General features: G+C 50.0%; 2 protein-coding genes across 2 annotated transcripts; one reads left to right on the forward strand and one right to left on the reverse strand.

The window, feature by feature from the left end:
- Positions 1-4,022: 4,022 nt before the first annotated feature.
- LOC118779501 (nucleus accumbens-associated protein 1-like) lies at positions 4,023-11,916 on the reverse strand. The gene is made up of 6 exons (XM_036531647.1): positions 11,835-11,916; positions 7,138-8,132; positions 5,949-6,125; positions 5,311-5,416; positions 4,674-4,771; positions 4,023-4,359 (listed from the first exon to the last, which is right to left on the reverse strand). Exons 2-6 carry the CDS (start codon positions 8,105-8,107, stop codon positions 4,061-4,063), a joined length of 1,650 nt encoding a protein of 549 aa, XP_036387540.1. The 5' UTR covers positions 8,108-8,132; positions 11,835-11,916; the 3' UTR covers positions 4,023-4,060.
- Positions 11,917-13,516: 1,600 nt separating this feature from the next.
- On the forward strand, positions 13,517-22,173 carry trmt1 (tRNA methyltransferase 1). Its single transcript, XM_036534015.1, has 16 exons — positions 13,517-13,660; positions 14,003-14,414; positions 14,791-14,998; positions 15,562-15,749; positions 15,954-16,069; positions 16,340-16,452; positions 16,983-17,131; positions 17,719-17,802; positions 18,193-18,262; positions 18,451-18,585; positions 18,691-18,776; positions 19,370-19,478; positions 19,679-19,755; positions 20,294-20,413; positions 20,579-20,693; positions 21,440-22,173. The coding sequence occupies exons 2-16, from the start codon at positions 14,026-14,028 to the stop codon at positions 21,527-21,529; spliced, it is 2,049 nt and encodes a 682-aa protein (XP_036389908.1). The 5' UTR covers positions 13,517-13,660; positions 14,003-14,025; the 3' UTR covers positions 21,530-22,173.
- The last annotated feature ends 321 nt before the right edge of the window (positions 22,174-22,494 follow it).

Consider the following 22,494-nt stretch of genomic DNA (forward strand, 5'->3'; position numbering starts at 1 on the left):
GAGGAAATATCCCTTCACTTTCCTGTCTGAATTTCCGCCCAGCTCCGCCGAAGTTGTCCAGCGACACTAGAGAGATGCCTGGTCTGTCCATTCAGACGTAACCCAACCCCCCCCTTTAAACACGCACGCATCTTTGTAGCAAGGCCATGGGATCATATCTCCCTCAGTTACCTGCCCCCCTCCATCCCCATCTCTGGGCAGAGAGAGATAATCGATAACTGTCAACGACAAACCCTTTGTCCGCCTTTAAGTATCGTCGAACATGCAGGCCTCTTCAAAAGCAGAATCGTCGATCAACCACCCTCTCCCCCAAACCCCACCCCCCAAAATCTACAACGATAAAAATCAGTCTGACAGTCTCATCAATATTTACATCAGGAATCACTTTTAACTCTGTACATTCCGTACTGGCCGAGCCTCTGAAATGTAGACCATCATAATTTTATGCGATAGAAAAGGTGCAGAAAAAAAACACGGTCTAGGTCTCCTGGGGGAAACTGTGCCCACCCCATTACCCAGCATTCCCATCTGCTGCTAGACAGGAACACACACACACACACACAAAAATGACAGCATGCTCTCTCTCACGCACACACACCCATTTACTAAATTTGGGTCATGAAGTGAAAATTAAATTCAACAAAAAAATGAACAGGCAAATCAGATTAGGGCTTCAATGAGATTTGATGGTTTGTTTTGCTAAGGCGTAACTGTTTGATGTAGCTGTCTAGGCGATGTCTCCCTGCCAGCTGTGCCTGCCTGCGTGTGCGCGCGTGCGTGTGTGTGTGTGTGTGCACGCGTGTCCTCACAGCACCCTCCCCCGCTCTGCTTGCGTCTGCACTGCGTGTCGCTCAAGATGAGTCAGACGAGAGAAACGGAGGGCCTTTGCGTCCCCACTTCGACACAGAGCCAGGCAGCCGCCTGCCCGCCCACCCACACGCGCCGACACGGACACGCACACACGTCTCCCCTCCTCCGCAACACACAGGCACACGCACAACGCCCCCCTTCCCCACCCCCCCTCCGCATTCACAGACACACACACACACACACACACACGCACACATGCACGCGTGCACGCCTCTGGGCACAGCCGTGAACAATGCTACGGGATCAGAAATCAACATATCAGAGCGCACGCATCCACACGGACCCAGTCAGCAGCCACCCTCCCCCTCCTCCTCCCCCAGTCCCCCCCCCCCTCCCCATTCCAGGAGACCGGCAATGTCTTCAGCTCCCAGGCACAAACTCTTTTTCCTTAAGGCAGCATTGAAACACATTTCCCAAGTGTGCAAATTTCTCTCTTTCTCATGTACAAAAGTCGGATCAGTCTCTCCAGCACAGCACCACCGCCACCGCGGGAAGACGAGACCCTGTCTGCGTAACACTCCTTTCGCTTCTCCGTCACAGCTGACCCCCCCCCCCCCCCCCCCCAAAGCCCTGTCGAAGGGTTCTCACAAGACACGTTTACGTCTGTGTGCTTCCAGGAACAACAGTCCTTTGCGATTCAGCCTTTCAGCCACAAACCTGCCATAATCTAAAAAAACTTGATATCTTAATAAAACTTGAACTGAATGATTTTTTTCCCCCCAGGGTTAAAAGACCATTCTTTGACAGCCTCAGACTGCGTTTTACTTAACGGGTGCTTCACTCGCACACACAATGGGCCCTGAAGCCTGCTGCGTTCATCTGCCCCGCAGTGGGGAAAGCCCCCGGGGTACTTTCTGAGTCTCGCTGGATGTACGGACACCCAGCAAAACCACGTGGTGGGCCTGTGCCATTCTGGTCACTGCACAACACATTCAGTCAGCTGTTCCCACTGAAGCGCAACTTCTATACAATATTAGGAATGGAATTTTCCCTCCTCAGTAAAACCCATGTCAAAGAAACTGTGACGACTGCCAGCTCCCGTCTTTGCCAGCAGTTTAGTGTCTGCCATGACCTGTGTCCCAAACGTAAAGCGGCACCATTTCAAATGTTTTTAAGTGATGTCTGGTGTGTCTTTTTTTTTTTCATCAGATCAGGAGGTTCGCAGTGATGACCAATCCTGCAGGCGTCCTCACAACATCACCTGGTGAGCAAAATGCCACTTCCACCGGGGCTCAGCAATGAGTCAAGGTCTGGCTTTAGCGTCACTCCTCTGAAGTCACGTAAAACAGGCTATGCTCCCTGCCCACACCTTGGTCAAACTGAAGTCAACACTTACATACAGCCTCCACACTGAACTCGCATAGTTAAGTTCTCTCCTCCTAGCAGCCCTCACCTGACAGGAGCACAAACTGCATCCTCTGGGGGCTCCGCATTAGTCAGCATCAGAGGGACGGGGCCTGTAAGGGTCCCAGTGCATGATGGGACAAGTGTAGTGCCCCGACTCCTCCTCCCACACCTACACGTGGAAAAGGTGGGAGACACAGAGCTCTAATGCGTGTGCCCCTTTCCCTGTTTGGGACTGACAGATGCTAAACTGACTCCCGAGCTTCGCCCCCAATGATCAGGGAGTGTGCGACGCGGACGCCCCCACAGACTGGCTGTCACCACGCGGAGGCCGAGGGCACCAAAGAGCAAATGAGCTCCCGCCCGCCCAGCCTGCCGACAGAGCGGCAGCCCCTGGAGCAGAGGGCTGGAATCTGGCACGTCAGTGCGAGGAACAACAGCCGGTGGGAGTCACAGAGAGGACCGCCCCTTTTGGAGGCGTGCCTACAGCAGCGTCCAATCGACTCAGCAATGCCTTCACGGCCCCGGACCAGCACGGCAAAGGCGCTCGTGTGTTTAGGGCAAGCAGGGGCCAGACACGTGGGTGAATTATTGCTGAGGATGGCGCGTGACACGGCAACCAGACCAGGACAACCGCCTGCAAAACCTTGGGGGGGTCACTGGGGTCGAGGCCGATCCCCTCCGCAGGGAGTGGGGGGGTCCGGAGGGGGGCAGGACCCCCCTGGATCCCAGTCACGGGTCACATGAAAAATATGGTGCCGTCTCATCCAAAAACAGACACTCACCCTCACACACACTCACATCACAGAGTCTGGGCAACATTACAAACAAAAACAACACTGTATTTGGATAAGATTTGCTAAAGCAAAGAAAATTATAATAATAATAGTTGTTTTTGTTGATCAGTTAAAATCTTTAGCGGGGGGGGATTAACTTCACAAACAATTCAGTCTGAAAAGGAGAGTTTAAAATAATCCATCTCTGCTTCTCCACACACATAATAGATATGTGCATATAGATAAATATAATCTCGACACATGGGTGTCTTCCATGCCTCTTTTCTTTACAATCTTCAGTAACAACTCCCTCGGTCGCGGGACCCTTTGCTTATTACACACAGTGGAAAAACAAAGAAAAATGATATAAAAAGGAAAGTAAAAAGAAATGGTCGACTTTCTGGGGAAAACGCGACACTGAGGGTTCGAGGGGGTGGGGGGTGGGGTGGGGGTGGGGATGGAGGGTGCTGGGACACACAGATTCATCCACCCAGTGTTCCCAGCACGAGCCCCCCGCAGCGGGACTGCCAGAGTCCCTCGGACACCACTGGTCGCGGTTTCGTTTCGGGGGATAAGATACAATCTGACGTCACCCGACGCCGGCCCCCGACGCCTCTGACGACATACATTCAGAATGTGGACAGTGTTCTCAGACTCGCGGGCCCCCACCTGCCCCGCCCCCACCCCTGGCCCCGCCCCACAGGGGGAATGTGTTTTTTTTTTTTTGATATGGAGGGGGCGGGCCTTGATAAGCGACGCCGCAGCCCACCTCTGGCACTGTTGTTGCCCGTGGTACGAAATAAAAACGTTAACAGCAGACCAGGGAGAAGGAGAGGCCGCACACGCTGCGGTTGGGCTGTCAATCTCTTGTTCTCTTGGAAACACCCTCCCTCCTCCCCCCACCCACTCTGATCACCTCACCCGCCTCTCCCCCTCCCTCCCAGGGTGACCCAAGGGGCTCTGGGACAAGGGATGGGAGGGTGTGGGGTTGGGGGGAGGGTGTAGGGTTGGGGTTTCGGGTGGGAGGGAGGAGGGGGGTGGGTGGGGTGGTGTTTAACCAGGGTCACTCACTAAAACAAAGTGCTGCTGTCTCCGCCCACCCCCTGCAGGGCCTCGCTGGAGGCACCCGCCTCGCCGGAGGCCCCGGCCTCCAGGCCGGCGGCCTCGAAGCCGTCCGGCCCCAGCCCGTCCTCCTCCATCTTCACCGTGTCGGGCAGGAAGCTGGAGTAGGCGTCCCCCTCCGCCATCAGCAGCTTCAGCTTGGGGATCCAGCTCTTGCGCACCACGCGCCGCGCGTTGGTGCACATGTCGGCCGCGATGGCGTTCATCTCGCTCTCCTTGAAGCTCGGGGCGAAGTTCTGGCAGTAAACTGCAACGGGAGGCGGGGACTCAGTCACGCCGGGCCCACACAGACCAGAGAGCACCGCGCGGCCGAAGCCAGCGTGTGTCTGGGGCAGGTTTACTTTTATCTGCACAGATATGTGGTGCAGAGTATGTACAATCCACACGACTCTAACTGTTTGAGGTGTGAATTTATTGTAGGCTCTTCCAGATGTGCTTAAGGTCACTTTCGTGTATATCTGTGTTATAGATGACTACAATGGACTGTAACAAGCACTGAGTTTAAATAATCCTTATTGTGTGCGTGTGTGTGTGCGCGCGCACGCGGAACAGCAGACTCACACTTGACGGCGTGCAGCACTCGGCTGTCCAGCGGCTTGCGGCTGGGGTCATTGGTCGAGGAACGGATGCCTGTGCCACAGCTATTGGCCAGAGTGTTCCTGTGGAAAGAGGGAGACGGTCAGAAGCCACACACATATGCAAACACTCACATACAGACAAAAGACACGCACGCACGAATCACACACACACGCGCACACACATGCACATACAAGCACACAAACGCATACAGTATAATTGCAGTAAGCAGCCGCCACTGCACAAATTATTTTGAGAATCCCTATGTCCGCTGTGTTGTGAACAGTATATGAACTGTATAACAGTATGTCACCCGTTCAGCGGTGGCTGCTGTGCCACTGGCTCCCCCCTGCCCCCACAGGGCAGTGGCAAAGGTAGTGTAGAGTTGTAGTAAGGAGCAGGGCTTGTAACTGAAAGGTTGCTGGTTTGATTCCCCACTGGGGCACCAATGCTGTACTCTTGGGCAAGGTACTCAGTAAATATCTAGCTGCATAAATGGATAACACGCGAAAACTGTAACCTGTGCAAGTTTCTCTGGATAACGGCTAAACGACAACAACGCGATTAAATGTAGTGCAGACACGGAATGTAACGAGGGGCGTGAGGCAGGAGGCGAACTCACCGGTCGAAGAAAGAGGCCAGCAGCCTCCTCAGCAGTACTTTGTGCCGAGTCCCTGCACTGACATGGCAGTTCATCAGCTGGGCCCGTGTGATGAAGACGCTGGTGCCTGCAGACCACAAACACACCAGAGACACACACGCACACAAAGACATACACACACAAAGACATACACACCCACTACATTAGAGAGAAGCACTTCACAACTCACAGTGCAATCAGCCGTGATGGCAAAGGACTGCGAGAGTATATAAAGTGATATTCTGTAGGATATCAGGTGCTCAGTGGAGTGAGACTGGACGGAGCACGCATGAATAGACCTTTAAATGAAGATGTGGCGGAAACTGTCGCATCGTAACCCTCATGGAAGAGCAGCTATGTCTGATCTCTTTTCCTTTATATTATTTCAGATACTAAAACAGAAAGGTAGAGTACTTAACCAATGAATCTGTTTGGAAACAGTGATAAGGAGCAGTGAAACTGACCCGAGAGTAGCATCAGTCAAAATGCAATAGAGAACAGTGTAACTGATGATCTGAGATGCAACAGAAACCAGTGCAAATGCAATAGAGAACAGTGTAACTGATGATCTGCGATCAGCTGCAGTCTACAGACAGCGGTGAAGCGGCAGCGAGGCTGACCTGAGACCAGCTCCAGCTTCTCGGCGGGGTCTCCCTCCTCGTAGAGCTTGGGGTGGCAGCGGTTGCCGATCTGCGTGATGAGCTCGGCGGGCAGCGAGGCCAGGTCCTGCCGCATGCGCATCCTGCTGCGGGTGTCCGTGGTCAGGTGGTCCGGCAGGGCGTCCACGCGCTCGCCGGCTGCCGGCACACAAAGCAACGACGCCCAATCAGCCACCGGCGACCGTCACACACTTACGCACAACGCCCTGACACTTACACCTACACTTACCCACAACGCCCTGACACTTACACCTACACTTACCCACAACGCCCTGGCACTTACACCTACACTTACCCACAACGCCCTGGCACTTACACCTACACTTACCCACAACGCCCTGGCACTTACACCTACACTTACCCACAACGCCCTGGCACTTACACCTACACTTACCCACAACGCCCTGGCACTTACACCTACACTTACCCACAACGCCCTGGCACTTACACCTACACTTACCCACAACGCCCTGGCACTTACACCTACACTTACCCACAATGCCCTGGCACTTACACCTACACCTACCCACAACGCCCTGGCACTTACACCTACACTTACCCACAACGCCCTGGCACTTACACCTACACTTACCCACAACGCCCTGGCACTTACACCTACACTTACCCACAATGCCCTGGCACTTTACACCTACACTTACCCACAATGCCCTGGCACTTTACACGTACACTTACCCACAATGCCCTGGCACTTACACCTACACTTACCCACAACGCCCTGGCACTTACACCTACACTTACCCACAATGCCCTGGCACTTTACACCTACTTCTCCTCTCTCTCTCTCTCTCCCACTTTCTCGATTCAAAACAACCGCCAGAGCATTTTGACATTAGTTGTTGACATTTTGTTGACTACTGTAGCATTTTATTATGTACTGAATATGACAGTGGTTACTCTGGCAATCTGTGATGGATCCACACGTTATGTGGACTTCCTACATGTACTTTTGAACCTTTGTACTGCAAGCCGCTCTGGATAAGAGCATCAACTAAATTTCTAAATGTAACATAACAAGAGGTATAATGAGCAATGAGAATGCATGACCTGAAAAGCTCCCTTTGAACGCATGCCAGCTCCATCCACACTCCTTGTAAGTGGCTGGCTCTGCGTGGCTGCTGCACCCTCTCACCTGCGGCTCCTACGTTGAGCATGCTGTACATGGTGTACATGTTGCAGATCTGTCGGTACTGCTCCTCCGTGCCGTCCTCCGTCACCTCCTCCTCCTCCTCGTCGTCGTGGTAGGAGATGGGCGAGTCGCTGGTGTAGGCGCTCAGGTTGCCCGGGCTCGTGCCCTCAGAGGTGGTGTTGTTGTTGTTGTTGCTGTTGGTGGTGCTCCCGGTGTGGGCGCCCGCGCCGCCCTGAGACTGGAGGCCGCCGCCCCTCGCCGCCTCCTGGGAGAAGCGGGCGGCCTTCCTCATGCCCCCGCCCCCTCCGCCCCCTGAGCCGCCGCCCGCCTCGCGGTTGCCCCCCTCCCACAGCCGCTTAGCCACGGGGGTGCACACCACCGAGTGGGAGGAGGACTCCTGCTGCTCCATCTTGACGCGCGACACCAGGGGGAGCGGGGTGAGGCAGGAGGCGGGGCGCCCGGCGGCGGTGGCGGCAGCCGCACCCGCGCCCCCGCCGGCCCCCGCCGCCCCTCCGGCGGCCGTCTGCGTGACGGGGCTCTGGGGCTCGGAGGGCGGGGTCTCCTCGGCGTGCAGCCCCTGCGAGTCGCAGCTCGGGGAGCTGACCTTGAGGAAGAACTCGGTGCCCTTCTCCATGATCTGCTGGATCTGCAGGAAGCCGGCCGTGTACATGAGCAGGAACTGGTCGCCCACGTTCATGCTGAGGCGGCCCGTGTAGCAGAAGGATAGGATCTGCTGGAAGCTCTGCGGCTGCACGGCCGACGGCAGCTCCACCACCGAGCTCTTGCTGCCCGAGTTGAAGAGGTCCCGGAAGTAGGAGCTGCTGGCCGCCAGCACGGCGCGGTGCGCCTTGAAGGCGTGGCCCTTCACCACCACCGACACGTCGCAGTACAGCCCCTGCAGCCGCTGCTCGTTCAGACACTCCAGGACGTTGTTACCGAAATTTGGGATCGCCATCTGCAGCGTCTGAGCCATGGTGCTATGCCCAGCACCACAGAATCTGCCCGACGGGAGAGAGAGAGAGAACGAGAGGTTACTACACTCCTGTGTCCAGTTAACATTATGTTATTAACTTTAGTAAGTGTACCAGGCTGAAATAGTCCACTGAAGTCTAATGATCCTAAGTGACAGGTTTTAAGTGCACGCGCACACACTAACACGCAAATGTATATACGAACACACATTTACATACATATTTATTCCACACACACACACACACATACACACAGGTTGTCCAACTCTATCCCTGGTGGGCTATACGTCCTATTTTTGCTAATGCTTCTTAACATACACTTGAAATATTGATATCATGCTGAATCCAATCCACAGGTGCTGGTGTCACCTGGATTTATTACTGTTGAGTCCCCCCACACCCACCACACACTATGAACTTCACTAATTGATGTTACCTGTGCAATCTGAAACGAGGAAACTCGCTCTACATTTATTTCTGAAGTCTATCAGAACTGGTCTCCAAATTTTAAACTTCAGCTTTAGCTTTAACCACAACCTCTGGGCTCCCAACAGTACCTTAGCAGAAAGTTAGTGTGTTCATAAGGAGACATCTCATTTGGCACTTCATGTGATGACGCTTCATGAATATTGCAGGTTACATAAAATGCACAAGTTATGGCCAATTTAGATAAAGCAAATGGAATCAGGTTCGTCTACACAGGCAGATAGATGCTCATGGGCACTTCCACTGACGTCCACTGCCCTGGGACAAAGTATGACACTGTACACATACATAGCAGTGACAGAAACCTACCTAACAACATACTAAGAATGACAGATAACAGATAAGGCAGCACACCCAGGGAATAAGAGGTCGAGCCACTCCAGGTTTTACTAGAAGCAGGTTCATGTACCAGACAGATTTTGCTCAGTACACTAACCTGATTCCAGTAAAGCCAAACTGCTGTGCACCAGGACTGCCATTTCCATCCCTGGAGTCTTTACTGTTGTCAATACCACCACCAGACGGAGTCTTTACTGTTGTCAATACCACCACCAGACTACCAGTGTTAATAGCAGAATTATTACCATTTATACTTTCTTTGGTTATTCGTAACAATTATCCTGGACAATTACCCAACACAAGGGACATAGTGATTTAATGTTTCGATGTCTGCAACTTTTTCAATGACTGTAGTTTTTTTATATATAAAAAGGAAAATATCATCATGGTGATTATATAATAAAGCTGGGCATCTGCTTTCTTACAGTCTGCAGTTATCTACGAGGAACAGCAAACCTGAGATGCAGGACGGGAATTGTGTGGTGAAACCAGGACACAACGCAGAGACATTTAAAACAGATTCAAGTACACTCAGAACTAATAATAGGGACTTCACACCGTCTGACAGTTACGATGCTAAATTTGGGAACCCAGCAAGGAAGTTTTTCATAAGATTTTTGGAGTAAGCTGATAGTTTAATTAAACAAATCAGCATTTTCTAACTTTTAAATAAATTCTGTGTCTACTGCCCCTACCTTACCTTGCAACATGACCATGAACACTAAATCAAGTGCTAGCGTTACACAGACCGAGCAGTGCTGCCTGATCCTGAGCTTGTGAAATGACCCTCCCACTTTTAATAGCTCATATCAATGTACTCAGGGAAATACACACACACGCAGCTAAAACATGCACAAGGACAGGTGGTCACAATAAAATAAATCAAAGGTACATTTCGTTCTGTCACCGAATCACATTGGTTTAGCAAGGCTAATTCTGACACGGGGGCAGGAGAGGAAGTCTGCACGGGCCATGGCATCAACATTCCGGATGCATTCATTTTCATATTAAGTGCCACTCAGTGACTTAAGAAATGCACGTGCCCGACACTCAACAGATCAAGGGCAAGAAGGTCACCTAAGTTTACCCCACTAACAAGTTTTCTGCCCCAATGCATATGTTTCAAAGACTGACGCCCCAACCCGTTAACACAGCGGTTCAGCATGTCACCACACAAGTATACCTTCACAGCATATAACTACAGGAAATACAGAAACTGTTTTCTATTAATTATTGCTTCTCTCACTGTTTTAGATGAAGGTAAAATTCCTCTTTGGACGTCTGCTTTCAATTAAATTTGCTTAAATAAACTAAAAAAAATGTAATCATGACCCTAACCTTGTATAACTAATTGCACCTATGTAAAAATGTTGCCAACATCTGAGGAAAAATTCTAACAATTTATCGACTAGCCATGTCTGGTGACATTCCATTTCCTGGTTAAGAGGTTAGCTAAGGTAGCGAAATGTTACAATGTATAGTTAGCGAGCTAAACATAACTTCTGGGTAATTTTATATCCCATTTCACGTTAATGTTTAATGTTTCTATTTCTAGTACTCTAATTAAAACTATTACTGATATCGGATTCCAAATCGCTCGTGCAGACAGAATTCAGCAATTATTAGCTTGCCTGCTGGTGCAGCTAACTCCGCTAGCGATATTGTGATGTAACCCCCCCTTCCCCGAAGCATGACTGATATAAAATAGCTACATGGAAAAGAAATCATCACTAATTGCAAACCTCAAGTGTAGGAAGTGCAAGTTATGCCTCCCCGGTCGTGTTTAGCTCGGGTCGGCAGCTGGAAAACTGCAAAGCGGTCTCGTTAGCAAGCTGGCGGTGCCCCGTCGTGTGCCAGTATCTTTGCCCGGTAGGACTGGGGCGCTCAATTGGCACGGCCAGGGGAACGACAGCCGACGAAAAAAATACAGAATCCCCCGATTTTCACTGCCGATGCAGCGCCTCCCCGCTATTAACTACTACGCCCACATAAATTCTGACACAAAAATAGTCAAACAAATAAATTATTTAAGAGTCCACATCCGCCGCTCTCGCACTGTCTGTGCCAATGCAATGCGATGTCGGGTTGAGTTACATCCTAGGGCCTACAGAGACGGGATCTTCTGACTGTAGTCAAATTTTAGGTTCGGCAGCACACACGCATTATTCTTTCGCAGAAAACAGAAAAAAATCTGCTTATCTTGAACGGGGTTGTATTTCAGAGGAAAGCCACAACAACAATAAGAATTCGTCAAATCTATCTATTTAAATGTTCGATTTTTATTTATATTTTTGGCGGCGGCGGCGATGGTGTTGGGGAGGGAGGGGGGGGGGGGCGGCGAAGGGGGGCTAGTCACATCCCCCCACACGCTCCATCTTTCCCGACATCAACAGGTCATCCCGGGACAAATGCAGCAACTGGGGGCGAGCCAGACTAAACCAGCGCTGAAAGAGGAGGAGGGGGGTTAGAAGTCGCTAGACAAGACACCATTTAACCACTTATCGCCGGTACGTGATGTACACCATCCTTATCTCAAATTCAAATTTCCATCATATACCTTTGGCTAGCTACTTACTGGCCACTTCTCCCATGTATTTAGAGCAATATTCTAATCTTGTATTTTAAAGTTGCTAAGTGATTCGCGGCGCGGGTGGAAGCGCCAACCCGAGGTGATAGCTGTGATGCCACTGAAGTGGTTAAAGTTTTGTTGGTGCCGTTCCCTGTGAGCCCATCCCCCATCACACACCTTCCCAAAAACAATAACCCCCAAAAACCACTCCGAACCGATCCGATTTCCCCCAAAGCCAAGGCGCTAAACAACGGCTGGCTGTCCAGTCTCCCACACGGTACCGGTTTGCCCTACGCGACCCCGACAAGCCGGCGTGAAGCCTGGTAAAAACTCACCCCCTCACTGTATGCCGCTGGAAAGTGTTTCAATGGAGGAGTCAGAAGCTTTCTCTCCCTCTCTCTCGCTACAGGCAGCCATTCATTGTGAGCAAAGGCGAGACGGCGAGCGCAGAGTTATCGAGGGCAAACGCTTTCCCAGAGGGGTGAAGATCGCAGATGTCACCGATCGCACAGACGGATGATTCCCCTCTCTGTCTCGATCACGCGTACGAGCATATAGACGCACCTTAGATTAAGATCTTCTGTGGCTTGTGATGGTGGCCGTGGTCTCTCTGTGTATACTGCAACAGCAAAAAACCCGCCTCTTTCACTGTGTGTGAGGGACAGACACACCAATGCTATGGAAAGTGGGCTATTTCAGTGCGTCTAGACTCCAGCAGGTGAACCCCTAGGGGTCTGAACAGAGAGTGCACAGAATGCCAAGCAACGTCCGCATGAACACAACTGGAGCTACTTAATAATGTGTTATTTTATTTTACGACATAAACGGTAGTCAGTTTAATTTTCCTCAGACAAAATTGTAGACCAGTATCCTTACCTAGCGAATTTGTCACATAAGTAATTTTCAAAATGCATTTATGTCAATGGTTTTGATTGACATAATGTAATATAATCTATAGGAATGCAACCCATAAAAATGCAACCCAGAGGACCTGGATAACAAAACAATAACATTCTAACAACAGCAGCAATAATAATAATAATAACAATAATAATAATAATAGTGTATGAATATGAGTTTGAAGACTGTAACAATTGCATTTATTTTGTACCACCATAGCCTTAAACAAGCCCCCTACGTTTTCATGCATCTTATTATTTTGAAGCAGAGCGCGTACTCTTAAACGTTTAAGTTCAGATCGTAATTTATAAAAAGTGAGGATATCTAGAGAAATACAGAACCAATACATGACGTATTGGTGTATTCAGACATAATTTTATCTCATTATATGCAGTATAACATAGAGGAATAGGGGAGTAAGAAGTTGTATCTACATAACATATACATGCGCGTATATAATTGTTCATCATATTCTATTACTATGAATTTCGTGTCTTGTAAATTGGAAGCATGTACATAGCTTATGTTCGTGGCACCATATCTTATGAACAGTATCCATAAATGATTTAATGATAGATTAGGGAAGACCATTCACCAAACATTCCTTAATTATTACAAAATTAAGAAATTCTTACAAAAATAATCTGAAATGCTCTCTCTAGTTTCTTTCGTGGCTGCAATCCCTGCCATTTTTAAATATTATTTGTACGCACGTATCTATACAAAGATATCTAATAATTTTGTATATTTCCTGTCCTTTGTTAAAACTGATTTGTTGTTTTCTTTTAGAGTCATGAGGAGAAGTATCTTTATTTAAATACGTCACTCAACTTCTGATTTTGAATTGAATCAAAATAGATCATTGTTATAATATGGTATTTTTCTTGCTGTGTCATAGTAGTCAGTATCATATACTTAGCTACAAATACTTTAAAAGGCAACAGTAAATCAGGTACAGACCTGTTAAAAGCATTTGTTCCATGTACTACGCGAAGAAGTATGAATGCCCCCCTCTGTTCCATACGTGTCCTTACATTACCCGACTCACAGACGCATCCGGTGGCGTTTCCACCCAGAGCGGACCCATGCAGCTTCCGTAGTTCCCGTTCCAGCATGTCTGCGTACATGTGACGATTCTGTAGCATTTCGTGGTAGCTGCAAGAGTGTGGTGTAAGCGACATTTGCAGATCTAATCAACGTTTGAAGGACATTTTCTGGAAAAAAATATATTCTGTCAATTGAAAAATACCACCAAACCGTGGTAAGGGTTCATTTTACATTGTACTGCAAGGCGGATATAGTTTTCGTGTGAAACAGCTTAACAAGCTAGCTTGCTAACAGCACGATCTGTCTCAGAGTCACGAAACACGAATTAAATTTGAGAGGGGTTAATTCTCCTAACTGCGTCAAACGACCAACTGCACTGCGTTTGTCAGCCTGTCATAGTGGCTAACCGCAGTGTTGATTGTGTTTGCTTGCTATGTTGGCTCATGCCGGTTGTTTGACTGATGTGCGATTCTGCCCGTGGTGAGCATTTGGGACAGTTCGTGACATGATGCAACGTTATTGTATCTAAAGGTTTAACTACGTCTGTCTCAAGCAGGAGTGGAACCTTAGCGCTGCTTTATGCTGGTCAGCGCCGCGCGGTTGGTGTGTTTTACTGCCCGGCGTGCGCCCGTGTCCAGCGTGCGGAACGCTATTCTGAAGGCACCGAGTGGAGCAGGCGTCACATCTCACAGAGGACTGAGGATCATGGATCCTTTCACAACCCCTAAAGACTCCCATGTAACCACCGCTGTCTGCGGATCAGACGTTAAACCTGAAGTCGCTACAGACGCCGGAACCCCTCTGGATTGTGGGGTCAAGGGCCTCTCCAGCTCTCCAGCTGAATCCAACCAAGGCACGGGACTGTTGCCCGGCGAGACCGTGGTGAAAGAGGGTAAAGCAGCCATCTTGTTTCCAAGTGCCAATGAGGTTTTCTACAACCCTGTGCAGGAGTTCAACAGAGACTTGACGTGAGTTACCCTCCATCTATCACCCATACTGTCCCAATCTCTGAGTTATGTTGCAGTGTGCCAGATACTCCAGGAATAGGCTTAGGAACAAGCTGCAAGCCATGTACTATATCAGTTTTTCCAATTTGGTAAACTCTTGGTGCTGCTGGTCTGTGTATACGTGTGTCAGTTATTGTGGTTTAGTTGTACTGTACAGTTTCAGAAATAAAGCGTTAATAGTTTCACTTGGAGTGTTTTGATCATTACATACCCTGAATTGGAGTGGTACCCAAGGCCGCAGAGTGAAGACCCACCAGAGTTTCTTGAGCTGTGAGGTGTGAATTGGGCATTTGTGGTCTTCTTTTTCAGTTTTTGGCATTTCTCTTTGTGTCCCCAGGTGTGCCGTGATCACAGAGTATGCGCGGGAGCAGTTGTCAAAGAGGGGGGTGCGGGTGCTGGTGCCGGGGGAGAAGGAGCGCGTGGTCGTCAGTCTGTCCGATGACGGCCAGGGGACCGAGGAGCAGGAGAAGGACGGACAGCAGGAGGACGGGGAGCAGAAGGCGGGACAGGAGACCGAGACGGCTGTCGTGGGAGAGCGCTACGAGGTATCACTCTGTGCTTGGCTGTGGGGCTGTCAGGCTGGTGTCACTCTTTTCCACCTGTCACCAGAGTCCTGGCAAAGGCAATAACAGTACAGTCCTTTCTACCTGGAGGCATGTATAGTGATCTCTCTGAGAGTGTATTACATGTCTTGTCTCTCTCTCATGGTTACTCTGTGTGCATACACAGATGAGTTTGTCTGTGGCTTTCCCTGGGTATTGGAGTATGTGTCTGTGCAGTTGGGGGTGGGTTTAAGGGGTGGGTGTGTCTGCGTGTGTGTGTATACGTGTATGTTTACATTTTGTCGTGTAGCAGATGCTCTTATCCAGAGCAACTTCCAGTGTGCAAATGTGAGGTGCATTTAACAAAACAGCAAGAAATGATGTACGAAAACAAGGACATGTACATGATTCAGCAAGTAAAGCGCATTATCAGTCGTGTACTAAGCTCTGTGTTTTAGTGGAGCCTGTGTGAGAGTGCGCATGCTCTGTGTGCCGTGCTTCCTTTATGGCGTAGTCTCGAGCTGAAGAGCGTGTGGCATCCTCTCTCTCTCTCCCCCCCTCCTTAGCGCGGGCTGCGTGTGCTGGAGGGCCTGGCCGCGTCGGGCCTGCGCTCTGTCCGCTTCGCCCTGGAGGTCCCGGGCCTGCAGAGCGTGACGGCCAACGACTGCTCCGCCCGTGCAGCTGCACTCATCGCGCGTAACGCCCAGTACAACGGCGTCTCGCACCTGCTGCAGGCCAGCCAGAGGGATGCCAGGTAAACACACGCTCTCATGCTAACACACTGCTCCCCCAGTAAGGCATATACTGATCCACAAAGGGGAGTGTGCTGAGATATACAGTGATACACTGAAACACATGGTTGAGACATGCACGAACGCTAACACACTCTCCTGCTTTGAGTCCGTGTAGTTGCCTTTTTACATTTGACGGCGTCATGTTCTCACTCCTGTTCTTTCAGTATGCTGATGTACGAGGCTCGGGGGCGCAAGGAGCGTTATGACGTCATCGATCTTGACCCCTATGGCAGCCCCGCCCCCTTCCTAGATGCTGCGGTGCAGGCTGTCAGTGAAGGAGGTCAGTTTGATTGAGCCTGTTTGCCTGTCTCTCTGTCTGGTTCCCAGACCTTTCTGCATTGGTATGGCATAGAACGTGTACTTCGCAGCAGGCAAAACAGGTACGCACATATTCACAGACATTTGTGCAAATACACATTAATACACCGATAGGGTCTTCTTCACTGAACCTTTGGCCTCATTTGCTAGAAGGTCCTAGAATGCTCTCGCTGTGTGTCTGCCTGATCCGGGGAGAGCTGATTCTGATTCCTGTTCCGTGTGTGCGTGTCAGGGCTGCTCTGTGTGACGTGCACAGACATGGCTGTGATGGCGGGGAACAGCGGAGAGACATGCTACAGCAAATACGGCTCCATCTCCATCAAGGCCAAGTACTGCCATGAAATGGTGAGCGCACCCTGACACAGCGAAGTGTGCTGACTCAGCTCTGTGATTTCTGACAAACGCACACTGACTGGCTGCCAAACGCACTCTCAGAATGCCTCCAGACGCACTGACTCTGAGAAAGCTGTGTGAATGCTCCCAGACGCACTGACTCTGAGAAAGCGGTATGAATGCTACTAGATTATGGATAAGTTGTGCATGATATCCTATGCTCATGAATTGTTTCGTAAGGTTTAAGGGTGCTAGGTGGCTGCTTGTGGTGTTTATGTGTGTCATGTTAAGTCTGGGCTTTGTGTGCTCCCTTTGCCATATAATGTGTTTATGGCTTCTATGTGCTATGTTGTGGAACCTGCGTGTCCTTTTTCTGCATGCTGTGCAACATGCATGGTGGTTCATGCGCGTTCTCCTTAACACTGGCATGTTGTTACTGCGAAGTGTTCAGGGTGTGTGTGCCCGTGTATGTGCCCGTGTGCATGCGTGCGTGCGTGCGTGTGTGTGTTGTGGTCAGTGTCTAACATGGCGGTTTGCTCTAGGCACTGCGTATCATCCTGCACAGTTTGGACCAAAGAGCGGGGGTGTACCAGCGTTACATTGAGCCCCTCCTCAGCGTCAGCGTGGACTTCTACATCCGCGTCTTCGTCAGAGTGCACACAGGCCAGGCCATGGTCAAGAACTCTGCCAGGTGTTTACATGTAGAACCTGCCCCCTCTTGCAGCTTCTCACCTCCTGCTAACCAATTTTGATGTAATTTGCCAATTTTGATGTAAAACGATGCATAAAATCTTTTAGTTAACGATCTAGCTAGATGGCTATAGGAAGGAATGTCTTTTGATAGGCCTTTCTTCAGAGTCCATAGTGTACTTTGCATTTAGAATCAGGCATTTTCTTTACAGCTAATTGTTTCAGGCATTATTAAAACAAGGGGGAAGCATATTTAAGATGGTTGTAAGCACACTTATTGTGAAAGAGAAAAAAAAATGAGGCTGACACAGTGTGAAAACCTGTGTAATGAAACTATGATGGCTTATTAACAGTGTGAGTTTCCCAGGATGGGCTTTATGCACACAGCTTTGGTAGGTGGTCTAGGAGGTGTTAATTGGGTCTCCCATGTAATATTCCATGGGGGTCCATTTAAAACATGGGGAATGCCAAGTGGATTTTTCAAAGGGTGCCATTAAGAGGGCTGCGATATGAAAACGGTGTAGAGTAACGAGGCTCGTTTGTAAATGTAAACTAATATGTGCTGCTGTGTTGCGGTTTGTGTTGCAGTAAACAGGCGTTGGTGTACAACTGTGTGGGCTGTGGCTCCTTCCACCTGCAGAGAATGGGCAAGAGGATCAGCCAGGGCAAGCAGTATGGCCCCCCCCCCCCCCCTCACTGTCTGTCCTTCCACCTCCCTGCAGCTCTTAGCCCCCCCCCTCTCTGACTTCATCATAGCTGAGAGTGTGTAATATGTGTGCAGTATATGCCGTTTCAGTTATGCTGTAGGAGATTGGCACAGTGACCTGTGTGTGTGTGTTGGTATGTTTGTGCACTGGGTACAGTGTAATGTAGTGGTAAGAAGTAGGCCTCAGAACCTGCTAAGGGCACTGCTGCTGTACCCTTGGGCAAGGTACTTCAGTCAGAATTGCCTCAGCAAATATCCAGCTGTAAAAATGGATAGCATGTAAAAACTGTAACCTGTGTAAGTCACTCTGGATAACAGCGCCTGCTAAAAGATAACAATGTAATGTAATATTTCAGTATGAAGTACTCTGCAGCCACAGGACCCCCTATTGGCCCAAACTGTGAGCACTGCGGCCACCGACACCAGGTCAGTTTCTGGAGTTACACAGGGATAAACTTAAGTCTGCTCAGCCAGAGTGTGGTGTTGCCATTTTTGGTGGAATATTAACCATAGTCTTCCTTTATATTTCTATGTTCTTCACTGTTTTAGGTGACTGCAATGTCTTGTCCAGTCAAAGATTGCTTACCCTCTCATCTTCCCATCCCTCTCTGTAGTTGGGAGGTCCTATGTGGGCGGAGCCCCTCCACAACACCCAGTTCGTCCAGAAGGTTCTGTCCGCTGTGTCAGGGAACCCGTCCCGATTCGGGACGTCCCGTCGCATCGAGGGCATGCTCAGCATGGTCACGGAGGTGTGTGATGGTCACAGTGTTTCAAACAATCAGTGTTCTCCATTTGGTTTACAGATTGGCATGTGGTTGGCATGTGTGACAGGTGTGTGTGTGTGTGTGTTGCAGGAGCTGGAGGATGTGCCTCTGTACTACACACTCGACAGCCTGAGCAGCACTGTGCACTGCAACACCCCGCCGCTGCTGCAGTTCAGGTACAGCAACGCAGGGCTTCCCAACAGTGCCTGCCCATGTCAGACCCACCTCCCTCTGCAACACCAGCCAACTTTCATAGGGGAGGCAGTGTAGCATGGTGGTAAGGCACCACAGGGCTAGTAACAGAAAGGTTGCTGGTTCAATTCCCAGCTGGGGCACTGCCCTTGTACCCTCGGGCAAGGTACTTTACCCAAAATTGCCTCAGTAAACGTCCTGTGTAAATGGATAGTATGTAAAATTAAAACCCATATAAGCCGCTCTGGATAAGTGCTTCTGCTGAGTGACAGTAATGTAATGTAATGTTGAGAACATTCCCTCCATGCGGCAGTTTGTAGACTGCCTCACTACGCTAATCTGTCACCGTCATCCTCTCAGAAAATTCCCTCCGCTCTCTTCTGTTACCGTCATCCCCTCACAGCATTCCTTGCACTCCCGTCTGTTAACATCATCCTTTTAGAGCATTCCCTCCGTGTTGCAGCGCACAAACCGCCTCCCCGCTGTTACAGCCATCCGTGTAGAGAATTCCCTCCGCTCTTGTCTGTTGCCGTCATCCTCTCAGAATATCCCCGTCCGCCCTCATCTGTTACCTCAGGTCTGCCCTCCTCCACGCTGGCTTCAGAGTGTCCCTCTCTCACGCCTGCAAAAACGCCCTCAAGACTGACGCTCCCCCCAGTGCACTCTGGGACATCATGCGCTGCTGGGTAAGGGCACAGGATTGTGGGAAAAGGCTGGAGGTGATGCATGAGTTTTGAGCTGTGCTTTGTGCAGTGAATGTCCTGTTTTGAATCGTTCAGCCAGTCAGCGTACTGTGTTTTGAACTGTATTTTGAGTTATTATTTACATGATTGGGCAGGGATTGAACTGTGATCTGGGCCTGTGTTTTGACTATGTGTTCTCTCAGGAGAAGAAAAACCCAGTGAAGAGAGAGAGACTGTCAGAGACGAGTCCAGCGTTCCGCATACTGTCCACTGAGCCCACGTGAGTGCAGACTGACCGACACAGTGACACACTGTCCTAAATGATACGACTGACACAGTAACACACTCCTAAATTACACGGCTGATAGTGACACTCTGTCCCAAATCACATGACCAGCAGTGACATTCTGTCCTGAATGACATGACCAACACAGTAACACACTTCTAAATTACATGACAAACACAGTAACACACTCTTAAATTACATGACCAGTGCAGTGACTCACTGTCCTATATTACATGCTGAGATGTTCCACTGCTCTTTTGCTAAACGAATACTCCTACACCGAAACATTCTTTCCAGCCCTCGTGGCACAATGAGACTTTTCTTTGGTATACAAAATGCCTTGATCAGTGCTACTTGCAGCCAAAGAATAGGATTCATAATTCTTCATCAGCTTTCATAGTCTTGCATTGCGGTCTGCTGTGAGGTTGTGTTGACCACAGCTGGCTGTGGTGATGCATGCGGTGCTCTGTTCTCTGCCCCTCGCTCGTCTCGTCTGGTCGCGTTGACGTCCTGCGGCCCTGTCTCTCCTCAGGCTGCAGGCGTGTTTCGAAGTTCGCGAAGACGCCAACCCCCAATCTCGGCGCCGCCACCTCGTCCGCTTCCAGGAGAACCCGCAGGCCAACTGGGGGCCCAAGGCCCGCGCCAAGGCGGGGTGAGGGAGCTCGGTCGCTTGCCCGCCCCCGACTGACCCCCGGCACCTTTGCCCTCCCCGTGTGGGGGCGTCACCACAGGAGACTCCGCCTGCATCTGTCTGCCTGTCAGTCCATGTGAATGTGACGGTCTGTCCTTCTAAAAGCCCTCTCTCCTCCTCTCTCAGCGGGGGCATTTCGACAGAGCTGGAGGACAGGAGGAAGCAGTACCAGAACAAGAGGAAGAACCAGATCACCGATGCTTCCCAGCTCAAGAGTTACCCCTGCAAGAAGTTCAGAAAGGTGCACACACAAACACACACGCGCACACACACACACACACACGGGTGTGTGAACAGGATGTCCACTCGAGGGCATTACACTCGCTACATATGTTCCTTCAGCTAACTCTAAATGTGTCAGGATGCACGTATGTGTAGCACAGTGGTAAGGAGCAGGCCTCGTAACAGAAAGGTTACTGGTTCGATTCCCTACTGAGGCACTGCCGTTGTATCCTTGGGCCACGTAATTATCCCACAGTTCCCTCAGTAAATATCCAGAGAAAAAAATGGATGGATAACACCATAAAAGTTAAAAAAAAAAAAAAAACTCTAACCTGCGTAAGTTCCTCTGGATAAGAGCGTCTGCTGAATGACAATAATGTGATAATGAAACCACACAAACCATTTTACATTACATTACATTACTGGCATTTAGCAGATGCTCTTATCCAGAGCAGCTTACATCAATTACAGTTTTTTTCAATGTTATCCATTTATTTATACAGTTGGATATTTACTGAGGCAATTGTGGGTTATGTACCTTGCCCAAGGGTAGAGCAGCAGTGGCCCGTGGGGAATCGAACCAGCAACCTTGACCTGCTCCTTAACCACTATGCTACACTGCAGCCCCAAACCATGTCTGCATGTTTTCTGCAGGGCCACATGTATATATGCACATAAAGTTTTAAAACAATGGAGGCATGGCTGGATCTTCTCTAACCCTCCTGCCCCTTTCCCTCGTCTCCCTGCCTCTCTTTCCTCCCCCAGGGTACGTGCTCACGTGGAGAGGAGTGCAGCTATTCTCACGAGCCCCAACAGGAGGCTGGAGAAGGAGAGAAGGTGGAGAAGATGGAGTGATGGCATTCTCTCAGCGGAACATGTTTACATCCTCCCGTCCTGCTCCCACCCCCCAGGGAAGGGTAGCCATGCATCGGCCGTCAGCTCTTTCACACCTTCACCCAACCCTGACTCCCCGCCCCTTCCTCTGCTCCGAGCTGCGAATGCAATCAAAATCTCTCTCAGGACTGCTAGCTCCCAATGCACAATAAAAAAATTCAGGATAATGCGTTACGTACGTCCTATGTCTCATGTACCGATCAAACATTGTGTAAGAGTTCACAGAGGTAAAAGACTTGAGATGTGAGATTATGGAGTTCAAACCAAAGGCCTGCAGCAGAGGGTCCTATGATGTGAGCAGAGCTTGGAAGACCACTTGAGGCGTTTAAGGAGCAGGGTTGAGCACAAGGGTTTGAAACCGACAAACGCTGAAACCCAGAAGCCGTGCTCCTAGTAGAAAGCAGTGTGGAGTGCTGGACGGAAATGTTTTGTGTGCATTAATGTGTGCCTTAGCTGTGAATGTGAGAGGTGGGGGGGTTGTATTGTGGTTCCATAAAAGAACCACGTTTGAAACGATGGGAAGAGGATTTCCAAGCCCAGTGATGTGCTGTATCTGTGGTGTTTTAGTTGACGGGTAACATAATGTAAATTGCAGATGTATAGGAAGGGACTGGCTTTGTTGTTTTATTCCTTTTTTTTCCCTCTTGTATTTTTTTTTTTTTGCTGGCCTGAACAGCGAATAAAATGCCTGTGACGATCAGTGTGCGTGGGTGTGTGTGCGCGCGCGCACGCTTGCGTGCTTTTAAGCCATTAGCTCTCCTGTGTGCCGGTTCTCAGCACGGCTCCTCCTTCGTCTGTCACATTCACAGACACACGTCAGGCCCCCCTCCCCCTCCTCCCCCCAGCTCCCCAGAGTTGAAGTGGAGCAGCTGTTTACTGCACTGGCCTTAGAGGAACCCATCTCTCTCCCTTCCCTCGTTTCATTG

The sequence above is a fragment of the Megalops cyprinoides genome, chromosome 1 (assembly GCF_013368585.1).
Source record: "Megalops cyprinoides isolate fMegCyp1 chromosome 1, fMegCyp1.pri, whole genome shotgun sequence".
NCBI lineage: Eukaryota > Metazoa > Chordata > Actinopteri > Elopiformes > Megalopidae > Megalops > Megalops cyprinoides.

Bases quoted from the DNA above. Each gene is read 5' to 3' on its own strand.
- LOC118779501 (XM_036531647.1), bottom strand. From the start codon at position 8,107: ATGGCTCAGACGCTGCAGATGGCGATCCCAAATTTCGGTAACAACGTC. The intron at 5,417-5,948 runs GTCAGCCTCGCT...TGTGGTCTGCAG, and splicing joins GAAGCTGGAGCTGGTCTCAG to GCACCAGCGTCTTCATCACA. The intron at 4,360-4,673 runs GTGAGTCTGCTG...CTCCCGTTGCAG, and splicing joins AGTGCTGCACGCCGTCAAGT to TTTACTGCCAGAACTTCGCC.
- trmt1 (XM_036534015.1), top strand. From the start codon at position 14,026: ATGCTGGTCAGCGCCGCGCGGTTGGTGTGTTTTACTGCCCGGCGTGCG. The intron at 18,586-18,690 runs GTGTGTGATGGT...TGTGTGTTGCAG, and splicing joins TGCTCAGCATGGTCACGGAG to GAGCTGGAGGATGTGCCTCT. The intron at 20,694-21,439 runs GTGCACACACAA...TTCCTCCCCCAG, and splicing joins CCTGCAAGAAGTTCAGAAAG to GGTACGTGCTCACGTGGAGA.